Genomic DNA, 14022 nt, shown 5'->3' with positions numbered 1-14022 from the left:
TAACAACTGGCTAACGCCAGGCTAGCTATTTATAACAGACAGTATTAATTATTATATCAGTCATGACATGACATGACATAGATGTCCATTGTGTCTGATGTCATCACCTGTTTTTAGCAACAGCTTCTTCTTCTTTTTTTACTTTGAGCACAACATGAGGTTATTTGTCAAAAGAAATACTGGTGAACAGTGTGGCTAATCAACAGGCCAGGGCAGGACTTGGCAACACACATGGAATATATAAGATGACAAAATAGTCTTGTTCTTGTCCCCCATCTCTCAGGAAGTGTTTGCATCTCCCAGCAAACACGCCATGGATAGCAAAGGGGAGGAGTCCAAGATGAGCTACCCAAACATCTTCTTCATGATCGACAACTTTGAGGAGGTAACTGCCCCTTTTGTCCTGTCGTCAGTGGGCTTGAGTTGACCCAATAGTTTCCCTCTTTTACCGAACATTTTAACAATGACGCAATGAAGCGCATGGTGGTGGCAGGGTCGGGAAATACTCCGTTCAAATACTCTTGTCTTGTTGATTTAGTATGGATTCGGTCTTCGGAATGAAATTAAAATGGTCATGAGAAGCCATTAGTCCAAGCGAGACAATGCTGCAAAACCATCTCTGCAGCATTCAATTGATTGATTGATTGATTCATTCATTCATTCATTCATTCATTCATTGATTACGCACAAGCAAGCTGAGCACCCAGTTTAAGTCCATGCGGACGAGGAGGAAGGTTTGAGTTCAGGCTACAGCAGGTCAATTGAGTTCAGTTTAATTTCTTGTAAATGGCTTGTTCATATTTTAATTGTATCAGAATCACTTTTATTGCCACAATATGCAAGATTACATACGAGGAATTTGTCTTAGTATAAGGCCATGTCCACACGGAGACGGAAGCTATCTTTTTTTTTTTCGTTTCAGAAAAGTTTTCCATAAACATGGAAACGTTTCAAGAAATGTGTGTATCCACATGAAACCACTGAAACTGCTGTAGAATAACAGAGAAAGACAATCTCGTCAATAATGGCATACAACCTCTAGGGGCGCACAGTCTATAATGTGTATCTCACTGTAGCAGCAGCTTAAACCCTTGGCTTTGCGGGGAGGTTTGCCATGTCGATGAATAAAATGATGAAACCTACAGTATACAGGCAAATGCAGAGCTGTTCAGCAGGGCTGATGGTCTCCCTGTAGCCTACAATATAGAACGTTAACTATCGGTGACGTTCCTGATATCATCCACTTCCATGATCTTTAGACATGTTGCAAACACATCCCAGCGTATTGGCCGCTCCTGCACATCACAGCACAGGCTAAATGATGCAACATAAATATACATTATATAAACTCATGGCATAAATGTGTTTTTATTGGAAAAAGTCGCGTCAAGTAAGCTAAAGTTGTTGGAGTGGACGGACACGAGCGGATATCACAGACATCACAGTGCAACCGCGTGTTCCTCAAACCTCTCACTTCCCTATTCACGTTGTATTTACGAGGGCTATATATAGGGCAAGAGAGTATGTTGGTTGCATTCAGGGTTTACATTTCATTTCATTTCATTTTGTCCAATATTAAAATATTCCAGAATTGCATGTTGTATTAAAAATAAATATAATTTCTATCTAACACGTTAAGCCTGATTTTGTTTGTGTTATTGTAAAAATGTAGCCGCCGCTAAGCCTTCTGGGAAATATCCGATGAAGGGAGGGGAGGGGTGGATGGGAAGAGTCAGCTGTGTGGAGCCCTGAGGATGTTGTAGGCTACACGCTGTTCTCCGTGTCCACTTGTTGCTGACGGTGGTAATAGAGGAGCATTATATTTTGCTGCAAGATTCCCACTGCTGTAGCACGAACGCTACTGCCATGATTATTGTTGCTGCTGGAGAGAGGTGGGGCTATGGCGTCATCGTTTCAGGAAAGATGCGTATGGGTTGTAAACACGGAAATGCAAGGGTGGCGTCTTCAGATTTAATCACTCTGGGACCCGTTTTGAAAAATTAGCGTATACTCCCAGAACGTATAGTCCCAGAACGCGGTTCCATCTGGACGAAACGTCTATATGACAAAAAACTTTAGCGGATACACCTAAACTCGTCTCCGTGTGGACATGGCCTAAGTATGCAGCATAGCGGTCATATCAATATTCAGACATAAAAGAAAATAGGAAAACTATCTAAAAGACAAATCACAATAAGTGCAGTCCAATGAAATACACGAATAGGAGGAATGTTAAGTAGGCATTAAATATGAATTTACAGTCCAAGTTTAATAGGCATCAAATTCTACTTTGACCAGGTTAAGAATGCCTAGTGACTGAGGTTAGGGGTAACGGATGCCTTGTCCGACTGGTTTTCCATGGAGCCCTTGCATTACATTACATTACATTTACATTACGTCATTTGGCAGACGCTTTTGTCAGCAATAGAGCAATCAACTATGCAACACAGTCTATGACAGCTACAACTTATGAAGAAATAGTGGTAAAGTTATTTTTTTTTTTTTTTTTTTGCGTAGGATCCTATGCACAATATCTCTTACAAGCACATAAGCACCTTATGTGGCTGGTAGCACCACGTTATTATGCTAAATGTCAGTGATGTATGTTTTCTTTTCTTTTCCTGTGTCTGAGCCTGTTTGTTTGTCTTGTTCGCTTATTGTTCCATTTAAAAAAAAAAGGGCATTAAATGAAATAGGAATTACAGTCCAAGCGGTGTGCGATGTAGTTAACAAGAGTCATCTAATGGAGTAGAAGTTCTAGTAGGAGAAGCAGCTATAATACTAAAGTAACGAGTGTAGTCCAGCTGCTGTAGCTGTAAAGTGGCTTTTGATGGGGGGGGGGGTAATTGTAATTGTATTTATTGTAATGAATTGTAATTGTCTAAATTGCGTTGTTCATATTTGAGAGGCTTATAGAAGGAATCTCACTGTGTGTGTGTGTGTGTGCGTGCGTGCGTGCGTGCGTGTGTGTGTGTGTGTGTGTGTGTGTGTGTGTGTGTTTGTTTGTGTATGCGTGTGCGTGTGTGTGGGTGTGTGTGTGTGTGTGTGTGTGTGGGTGGTGCGTGCCTGCGTGTGTGTGTGTGTGTTTCTTGTGTGCTGATGTGAAAAGTGGCCGCATGGTCATATCTCTATTCATATTTCCTCTCTTATAAATGCAATAATTGATAATGACGGAATTCTTACAACCCTGTCTTACAACCATCGTGAAGGACAAGGAAAAAGTCTAGCGCAACCGCTGCCTATCATACTACTACTATTAGTGCTCCTGCTAATATAGCTATCCGGTCAGCTCAAGAAGCATGAAATGGCTAAAGCCTTGGTTATGCGTGAATTATGCTAGACGCATCCGCGAGGACCACGAGTGTCCGTGCGGCTAAGTGATGTCAAATCAGCAGATACGCCCCTCCGCAAGTCTCCTGTTCGCCTGGCCGTACACACCCCACATTTTCTAACTACACGGAAAACTAATAATATATTGAAAAGTGGAGTTTTCACAAATAACGGTCACTCCGCGAGGAGAAACCCGCACATAGTATAAAAGCACCAAACGTTTTCTCGTCAGGATACCGTGTCTCTCATTTCCAGGGACAGTCCATCCATACATCTAGCAGAATTCCAGCTTTAGGGTTTGGGATTAGGGAATGAATGTCATCAATGAAAGTGCTCACCGGTAGGCTATAGTAATACAAATGTGTGTGTGCAGGTGTTCAGTGATATGACTGTGGGCGAGGGGGAGATGGTGTGTGTGGAGCTGGTGGCCAGTGACAAGAGCAACACATTCCAGGGCGTCATCTTCCAAGGATCCATCCGCTACGAAGCCCTCAAGAAGGTCTACGACAACCGGGTGGGAAGCTCCAACCTCTCAGCCCAGCAGCTGGGAACTTATACATTACTACAAATTCCAGTACCATCATTTTGTTATAAAACTGCGATTCATTCATATATCATTTTACGAAATGAACCGCAACCTTTTTTTCTCTCCAAGTCATTGTTGAGCTCTTCTAACTGAAGCTTTTGTCGTGTGTGTGCTGTGCTCTAGGTGAGTGTAGCTGCCAAGATGGCCCAGAGGATGTCCTTCGGTTTCTACAAGTACAACAACATGGAGTTTGTGAGGATGAAGGGTCCGCAGGGGAAAGGCCATGCTGAGATGGCCGTCAGCAGGGTCCCCACAGGGGACACGTCCCCGTGTGGCACCGAGGAGGACCAGGACTCACCGCTGCATGAGAGGGTGAGGACACACACACAGGCACACGGGCACACGCACACACACGCACACGCAGGCACACGGGCGCACGCACACACACATGCATGCACACAGGCCCACGCACACATTCACTTCCAGAGGTCGCATTCGTAAACAATGGTTTTAACCACCTTGAAAATCGACCAATGTTGTCGTTTTCCATGTGAGGCCGGTTGGACAGGCAGTTTTCATAAGCAACATGTGAAGTGACCCTGGAGCCACTCAGTTCCTCATCTCTGTCTGTGGCCAGATACACAAGCAGAACAGAAACACACAGCTAGCCAGGCAGAAGAGTGTGTGTGTGTGTGTGTGTGTGTGTGTGTGTGTGTGTGTGTGTGTGTGTGTGTGTGTGTGTGTGTGTGTGTGTGTGTGTGTGTGTGTGTGTGTGTGTGTGTGTGTGTGTGTGTGTGTGTGCGTGCGTGCGTGCGTGCGTGCCGTGTGTGTGTGTGTGTGTTAGGGGTTGCGCCACTCCTGATTCTTTCAAGTTGACCTTTCTACCAATAAAGTCAAATCAACAATGTCACATGGTGCAAAACAAGGGCAGCTCCTGCCCAGGACCACATGACGTGTATCATGTAGCACCCAGGCAACCTCATGCAACTCAAGCCTATTCGAGGAAACTACATCTTTCAACAGCCCAAGTTTGGCAGGTTTAAAGCCTGATGACATAACTGATGACATCATCACTGATGACATCATCGCCGCCTAAAAAGCCTTCTCTTGACCTTGTGGTAAAAATCAAGGCATTAAAAGTTTTAAAAGTTTTTGAAAATAGACATCTATTGCTGAACTTACATAATTACACAATACAGTTGATTGTTTTGCTGGGCTGGGCTGTTAGAGAAGGCAAGAGAGTCTGCCATCACTAACACAGCACAGTTGAGAAGTGTTCACACATCCAAGTCTCTTTATAATTGTCTGTGAGCTTCTGCTAGTTCTCATTATAACAATTCTCAGTGTTGGGCCTGGAAAGTCCTTGAATTTGCTGTTGGGAAGCCTGACTTCAATGTTAATTTCATCAACGAAAACTATGACGAAAAATGTTCGTCGAGTACCTATTTTCACTGATGAAAACTAGACGTTCACTAAATTAACTAATTTAGTGAACTAATTGTTAACGTTACAACAAGAGTTTTATTTTGAAAGAGCTAAAGCGGATGACCTACTTATACATTCTGGCTGACTTGACGCAGTCTATGTGCCTGCCGCCTGGAGCTCGTGCATGCAGCATGAGAGAGAGATGCTTTGTTGTGTCGGCATATTCCATCAATGTAAACTAAAGTAATTAACTGTTAACACAATCACTGCCAGCCGTTTTTTCAATACTGTAGGTAGCTTCTGCCAAGGTTTTTTTTTTAGGATTCTGGCTCATCTTTCAAGAGCCGAGGATTCTTTTCTGCTAAGATTTTGTGAACACAAATTATCTCAAAAGAACTAATAGAATGTGTGCTTTCTCTGTCTAAAAGAGTTAGTTTGTAGAGTTAGTAGTTATGTAGGCATTAGCAGTAGAATACAGCATGGTTTCAGCGTCTGAAAATTTAAGCTGAGATAAATGGCTTTTTGTGAAATTCGATAGAACAGTCACTTTAACCATTTATTTTTGGCGTAAGACGTCAGACATCTAAACAATAGTTTTGAACAGTAATTTCCTCCATAGCAGCAGGAAACCCCCCTCTCCTTCAAACTCCTCCCTCCGTGGCTGCAGCGGTACAAGCGAGGCTCTGCCTGTCTGTGCTGCCTGGCTGCTGGCGGCTGCTCTTTGGGCGAGTTTGCATGGGGCTCGTTCGTTTCGGTTGTGAGCTCAGCTGGAATGAAGCTGCGTGCGATTGTGGGCTTTCTGCCGGTGTTTCAAAGTGTGTTGCACCCATAATCTATTATGCAAATTTGCAATCCCCCACCGCCAGCTCCCAGCGCGATAATGCGCGAAAGCGAAAGCGTTTTCGCCAATCCATTTTACAGTATGAGAATGGTTTCCTCGCGCGTTCCCCTGCAGTTTTGGCTCGGCTTTTTCTAGTCTGGAGAGCACTGTCGCCACTTAGTGGGTCGGTGGAATGGGTTGTACACGTTCGGTGGCTCCCATATTTATATAGGAGATGTAAAAGGGTTAGATCAACGTCCCACCATCAAAAAAAAAAAAAAAAACATTTTTGACGAGTTGACTCGCCATTGGCAGTCAACCGTTGGTTTCTGCTTGACGAGTTGACTCGCCAATGGCAGTGAACGTGTTAAGAAAGTCAAATTTCAGCGTGTGGGAATCACTGAATCTCACTGACTCACGCTGGAAAAGGGGCAGCAAATCAGGAGGAGAAACAGAAAATCACGCGTTGGACCACCACCGCCAAGATTTATATCGCCATGGCGTGCAGAGCTGTCGCATAAAAACCCAACTCACTTGCAGGGTTGCTCTAAATGGCCCGGCTTAGAAACTTTTAGACTGAAGAAAATGCCACTAGTTTGTGGATATTAGTGGGATATTAGGGGCTTAAAATACTCTGACTTTTAGTCAACTAAAACTTGACTAAATAAAAGCAGGATGAGGTTGACTAAATATGATAAAAACATTTGACAACAAGGACATTTGACACAGAACTAAGACTAAATAAAAAAAATAGCCGACAAATGTAACACTACCTGGGTTGAGGTTGATGACGTTTCTTCTCTCAGGTGACCTCGTTCAGCACACCTCCCACCCCGGAGAGGAACCGGCCCTCCTTCTTCTCCCCGTCTCTCCGGCGCAAGGTGCCCCGCAACCACATGGCCCAGATGAAGAAGTCCCACTCTGCCAATGACAGCGGAGAGTTCTTCAGGGAGGAGGAAGACGAAGGAGGTAGAGGCAGACTTCCCATTCTTCATGGAATTTCTCTCTACAATATTACAGAATCATGTGAGGTGGAGCCTAGTCTAGATTGGGAATTTCATCACTTCTCCAGTGATGTTAGGAAATATCAGGGGATTTGACAAATGAGTCACTTTACAGGACTTAATGTGAATTAGTCTAGGACCTGGCTCAGATATGTACTGTATGTGCTTCATTTAGGAGAGAATATCTAAACTGTAATAGACTAATATAGAGACACTGCATGAAATAGGCCACGCCCATCACGGGGGAAGTCGCTCCGTTCGCTCCCATAGACCAGCGTCATTTTCCTTGAATTAAACATAGCTAAAAGCTGTTGTGTGGTGGGCTGCGCAGACAACAAATGTTAAAAATCGCCAGTTAAAGTTTTTTTGCACTCCTGAGCAAAACAAGGAAGCCATTGAGAATTGGCGAGAAGAAAAATGTGGATCTAGCTGTCAAGGAAGTAAGTTGGAGTGTTCATCTTCCGTATATACAATCTTTTTGTGCAACACGCAACCATGCACGTGACATAAGAGAACGCCAGGATTGGAGGGGGGGTTCTGTTTTCCCCCGTCTTGGGCGTGGTTTCTGAATGATGACGCGTTACGCAGTGTCTCTATGACCCCTGCAAACAACGTGGGATGTGTGCCAAAATCTCTATCCAGGACAAAAAAACAGAAAATGGCCAAAATTGCCTTTTTTTAAGTGAATGGGATTTTTTTTTGTCCTTAAAAAATATTGCCATGAATTTCTACCAGTTTAATCTTCAAATTAAAAGAAACAAATTTGATTACACTTTTTCTTAAAAAAAAAAGATCATATTGCAATTTAGGCAACACTGTATATCATTAAATATGCATAAATTAGCATATAAACTCACTACAGATTGTTCAGAATGGCAACACACAGGAATTGCCATATATTAATTATTATTAATTTAAACTTAAACCGGGCGAAAAACCTGAAAATGGCCAAAATGGCCCTTTTAACACTACAGGTGAATAGGATTTTTTTTTTTAAATATGTATGTGTATGCTTCATTTAGGAGAGAATATCTCAACTGTTATGATACTGAACTGATATGTTCTCTGTCACCTGATCACAATATGTCATGTTTCCTCCTTAATAATGGGAGCAAAAAGGGGGAGAAATGGTCACACACACATAGACACATAGACACACACATAGACACACACACACATAGACACACGCACACATAGACACACGCACACAAAAGTAAGAGCAGTGTGTGTTTTGTGTTCTTCCAGATCTCCAAAACACCAACCTTCGTTCACGCTCTCTGTCGGGGACGGGCCGCTCGTTGGTCGGCTCCTGGCTCAAGCTCAACCGCACGGAGGACTACTTCCTGCTCTACTCCCACCTCACCTACGTCACCCTGCCTCTCCACCGCATCACCACAGGTCCCAGTTCAACCTCACACACTCACCCTGCCTCTCCACTGCATCACCAGAACAAAAAACAAACAAAAAATTACAGTGCACCTGAACGCAACATGCAAGATACCCGCTGAATAAGTGTCCAAATGTTCATGTCATTCTGGCCAATACTTCTGTTATAGCATTTCAGTCTGGAATATCTTTCAATAATCTTTGATTTAGCTGCTAAATTGTCAAATACTGCCGTCTGCTCGCTACCCAGGCACTTATGTATGTACGGTACTTAACCTAACTAACTATCCGGTGTGCACAACATTGTCAGACTAAACTCCGGCCGACACCCCAAAAACCTACAATCCGCTACAGAAAAATGTATATTGTTTGTTTATTAACTGGCCCCTGGCCTTCTATCGTTTCACGAAAGTGGCCCCCGGGCAAAGCAAGTTGAGTATCCCTGCTGTAACCCATAACATTTTCACTTAATATTTTCTTGAAACAGAATATTATTAGTTTGGTCTTAATTACAATTCCAGGGAGCATTAAAAAGCATAAAACATGTGCAACAATAACTTCCATTGTCTTCTCTTGCCAGACATCCTGGAGGTGAGGCAGAAGCCCATCCTGATGACATAGCAGAGCCCTGACGCCCAGAGCATCACTACCAAGTGCCTAGTTGCATCAGGCCACTGAGACAACAGCGCCACCCAGTGTCAAGACGGAGCAAGAACCAACCAAACGTCTGCTTTACCTGACAGGGGGAGAGAGGACTAGTGTAAAAAAAAAAAACCTTTTGGGGGACAACAAACAAACCAGCCATTCAAGAAGTGCCTCTTCCTTCTTTTAAGTTCCTGCGTGTTGACGATTAGCAGGTGAAAGACCCTCGGCGTGAATAAAGGCATTGGCTGAACTCTGACCAGGAAGGAAAAGGACGTTTTCATGTAAATATCTTGCTGCTTTAACGAATCACTGACAAGTCTTGAGAAACGTTCCACTTTTAAACGATTACATGAAGCCCGCCCCTCCCCCCGGTTTTCTTTCATTTCGTTGTGGATGTGGTTTTTTGGTTTTCTCTCTGCGGTGACGTGAGGTAAAAAAATAGGGTTCCCACACCTTGTTAAACATCACATTCAAGGACTTTCCAGGTCAGGGAGTTTTCAATACTTTTCCAGGTCTAATTCCCTCAAATTTAAGGACCCAACACGGCCTAGTTTGAGACACAGATCAAGGTTCATTACTGTGACAACACTGAGAATCTCACTATTACAATAAGGCACAGAGGGTTGAGTGCACAATCGCTCATGGCCCTAGAAATAAGTGCACGATATTTGAGTTTATAGAATGAGAACTAGCAGCTTTACAGAAGCTCACAACAAACATCTTAATTCAGTTAAAAAAAAGATATATATCAAAAGAACTTCCATTTCTATTCTTGCACAAAATATATCAATTCAACAATGACTTATGGCTATTTGTGTCTATTTTCAAACACTTTCAAGTCCTCGATTTTTTTTGTCTCAAAGAATTAACAAACTATCAAGGATTTCAAGGACCTGTGGGAACCCTGTAAAAAGGACTAATGTCGAACTCGTTACTACGAGACTACTGCATTCTCCATATCTAGGCGTAGTACAAGGTGTGCAGAGCTCAATGGTGACCACCCACTTTTCCCCCATTCATTTTCTCCATAGACATTTCGAACCCCCGTCCCTCCCTCCCCCAACCTGATTGTAATTTGAGCTTCTGCGCCAAGTAAAATGTTTTATGGTCACTCATGATTCAGTAGGTGGATGGTTGGCTTGTTTCCAGGCTTAACACTGTTTATACAAGGACTTTTCTAAATGTCTATGGAGAAAATGAATGAATGGGGAATTCTCTGATGGAACGGGAGCTGAGAAAAAGTGGGCAGTCACTGTTGAGCTCGATTAGCAAAATAGGCAGCAGAGGTCAAGGTTGGGTCAAATCCATCGTTCCTTACATGGGTTGGACATATTAAAGATGGGGAGTGGCTGTTTTTCATGCATTTCAAATGGCCTGGGAATGAAGGTGCATCAGTGGTTCACAACTTTGGGGTCGCGACGCCTTTTCTTTTTTTTTTTTTTCCCTCTTTTTTATTTTATTTTTTTACACCACACATCGTTTAAAACTACGTGTGAAAAAATTACTTGAGTGTCTGAGTTTAAGGTCAGAATTTTGAGTTTGAGGGGAAAAGTCAGAATTCTGAGATTAAAATCAGAATTCTGAAAATAAAGTTAGAATTCGGAGGGGAAAAGTGTGGATGAGTGTTTGTTTTACCCACCTTGGAATGCAAGATGGGTGGGGTTTAACATGTCAAAGTGTCAATGAAGTTACCCTGGCTCTCATTGTATTATTTTATGAGGTAAGCCCCACCCCTCTGGCACCTAAGAAAGCTAAATCAAACCATGAATAATAATACTACTAATAATAATAAATGATATTTTCAAGGTTTTATTATTTGACCCACCTCTGTCCAAAGCCTATAGCCGTAGGGTTTTTGTGCAGGGATACAAGGTGTTGGTGTGTTCAAAGTAAAGTGAGTGACCCCTTTTCCTCTCTGGTCCCTAAAGCCTTAAGATCTGCCTCTGACTGTATTTATGTCATTTCAATGTTGACCTGTTTGATTTCTCGTCAGGTTCTATCGTTTCTCCACACTTGTAAATGCTCCTTCCATTTTGATTCTCATCCTTTATAAGAACGGTGGGCATTGCTCTCAACCAGCCCTGGCTTCCAAAGAAACTCTGTGCACAGTGACTTTAAAGCAGTACCGCAGGGAGATTTTTGTATGGGAATTTCGGTTAAATGCATGAAATCAGGTCTGTGTTTAACAAAAGTTTATGAAACAGCAAAGTTTGTGTTCAGCAAGATCATCTTCACAAATGAGGACCACTTTTATGACTTTTTTCCCCCAATTTTTATAGAACATACGAACAAGACAAACAGGCTCAGACACAGTGAAGATGGTGAGTTCTGCCTCCGGCTGTAGGGTTATTTTGTAGGACTTGGAGTACCAGTCAAATATTTTGTCCCAGAATACTTTTATGACTTTTCAAGCGTAAATGCGTTTTTTTTTAAATGCAATTTTCATAAATTCACTCACGGTGTCGACTCAGGCCAGAATGGCCACCGTCAGACGTGATGTCAGACCTTCCACCCGTCTCGTGCTTCCGTCAGGGTCCGCAGCTCACCAGTTGTCACAGTCATAAAAGTGAAGATTAAAGATGATCTTGCTGAAGACAAACTTTGCCGTTTCATAAACCTTTGTTAACCACAGAGATTTCAGGCATTTAACCGAAATTCCCATACAAAAATCCCATTGCCTTTTCCCCCCTACGAGCTGTAAGTGCTAGCAGCCATGTTTTCCGGACTCATTCCTGCGGTACTCTATGCAACACTTTTTTGGGAAGTTGTCCTGTAGGTCAGCTTGGCTGTTAAGTGATGAGAATATATATAGATATATATCTATATATTCATGTGTGTGTGTGTGATACGTTGAGTACCACACGCCAAGTGCTATCCAGTTCCATGGAGAGAAGGCAGTCATCTCTACGGTCAATATCTCCAAAACTCAGCAATTCACACCAAAACAGTCTAGATGGATGTGTGGGGTGAACTCTCTCAGCTTTAACAGCAAAGTTGACCTACTGGACTGCCTACCAAAACCTGTATTCCTGTAGTATGAAGAAGACTGACTGGACTGCCTACCAAAACCTGCTGTATTCCTGTCGTATGAAGACCGAAGCCAAAACTTGCCGAATCCGCTGTTGTTGAGCATTATTGTTCATATTGTTGATTATTAGTCCTCAGAACTCAGAGATGAAGCTATTCCTGATCAAAGTCACTCAGCAGTGTTCTCCATGTTCTATGTATGTATGCATCTCTAGATGATGGTCCTCACAGACACACACACAGAGGACACTTTCAGTCTGGACTCTTTGCAGGCTTTTGGAGCGCAAGGTGACAGAGGAGCCACTGTTTTCTCTTCAGTGTTAATGTGGTATCGTTTTATGGCTGAATGTATCCACTCTGTTGAATAGTCGAGACTTGCTTTAACTACCATTTGATATTCGTTTATATGAGTATAATGAGTTGTGCACTGTAAAATGCTTTTATAGGGGGTTCGAAAACTGTTGGGTTTGTGTTTATTTCGTTACTTTTGGGATTTTGCCAACATGTTATGTCACAATTTTCAATGCTTTAACATTGCTTTTTGTATACACACACAAGTAATGTGCATGTTAAGTCCATGCTTCTGTTGCATCATTTCCAAATTGTAAATTTTTCTTGTATTTATTTATTGAAATACACATTAGCAGAAAAAAAATGCAATTTGTTGTTTTTTCTCCAATTGGTAGACTACTAGTGAAGAGTCAACTCAGGCAAACATCATCTTTATGGCGAAAAGTCATGGCAGACAACATAGTAACTATATGTATCAAGCTGAAGAAAGAAATACTTTGAAGTTGTAGCCAGCAAGAAGTGATTCATTCATAGATATGTGCTATTATTGAGGACACCTTCCGGTGTTGTTGCTACGCAACGCTGGGGGAACGGGGCTCCCTTTCCTATGGGTTACGCCCAGTGACGCCAAACTCAATACAAAAACCTGTCAGTTTTACTGTTGTCTTGCTTGTCACTAAGTGCGCCAGACAACATGACTTTAGGCCTGTTATGAATCAGTGTGGTCTTTATTTTCTTCATTCCTGTCCTACATCTTTATTTGTATTAAAATAATGCAGAGAATGGATATTTCTTGGTGGTTCCTCTAGGTCGGATAAGGCTTGTGAAGTTGGGCTGAATACATTCTCCACAGCTCTTGGTCTGCTGTTGTGCATGTTGGGTTGAGAAGCTGCAGCCACTCCATTCCTTCCCTGATGTTGTCTAGCCAGGATTTTCTCTGTCCACCGCTTCGTCATTTGCCTGCTACTGCTGGGCTCAAACTGTGCTTAGGATGCTACTGCTGGGCTCAAACTGTGCTTAGGATGCCTGCTAAGGATGAACTAAAAGAACGACTAACATATCCAGTGACTGCACACACCTGCATGTAATGTCCCTGTTCAACTGATAATCAGGCTCATATACAGTATGTGTCATGTGGTAATTGGCATTGCCCATTTATGGTTGGATTGGGGCGGAGCCACCTGGAATGTCCCAGTTGGACTGTGATTGATAACAGGATAATTGCCTGCAGCAGGTGTGGTTACTTGTTTCCCAAAATGTGCTTAAGCAAGGGTCAGAATATTGACCTAAGTTGTCTTTTTTACTTTATAACTGTTGTGTTGTTTTTTATTACACCACTAATTATGCGTGAAATACTATTGTGAAACACAGATTGGATCACATAGACAGTCACTGATTTGTTATGCTGTAAAGTTTCCCCCCCAACTTTGTTTATTGGATTTTCGAGATAGTTTATAGTATAAAATCTCGAAAATAAATATAAATATAAACTTTATACAATAATTGCACTTGTAAATTATTCCGTAAGAATATAGAACATCCACGATATGACAAGACAGGGTAATCAC

The 14022-nt window shown here is 42.4% G+C and overlaps 1 protein-coding gene across 1 annotated transcript in view; it reads left to right on the top strand.

The window, feature by feature from the left end:
* Positions 1-13641, top strand: part of kiaa0930 — a 50652-nt gene extending 37011 nt beyond the window's left edge. The window contains exons 5-10 of the mRNA XM_083658262.1: positions 284-385; positions 3704-3844; positions 4040-4228; positions 6908-7070; positions 8351-8503; positions 9072-13641. Coding sequence (XP_083514388.1) covers positions 284-385; positions 3704-3844; positions 4040-4228; positions 6908-7070; positions 8351-8503; positions 9072-9112 — 789 coding nt within the window. The 3' untranslated portion in view covers positions 9113-13641. The remainder of the gene's footprint in view (positions 1-283; positions 386-3703; positions 3845-4039; positions 4229-6907; positions 7071-8350; positions 8504-9071) is intronic.
* Positions 13642-14022: the final 381 nt, after the last annotated feature.

Source organism: Poromitra crassiceps (genome assembly GCF_964638095.1).
Source record: "Poromitra crassiceps genome assembly, chromosome: 2".
Classification (NCBI taxonomy): domain Eukaryota; kingdom Metazoa; phylum Chordata; class Actinopteri; order Beryciformes; family Melamphaidae; genus Poromitra; species Poromitra crassiceps.
Note: the sequence above shows the minus strand (reverse complement) of the source record. Positions and strands in the feature narration are given on the sequence as shown.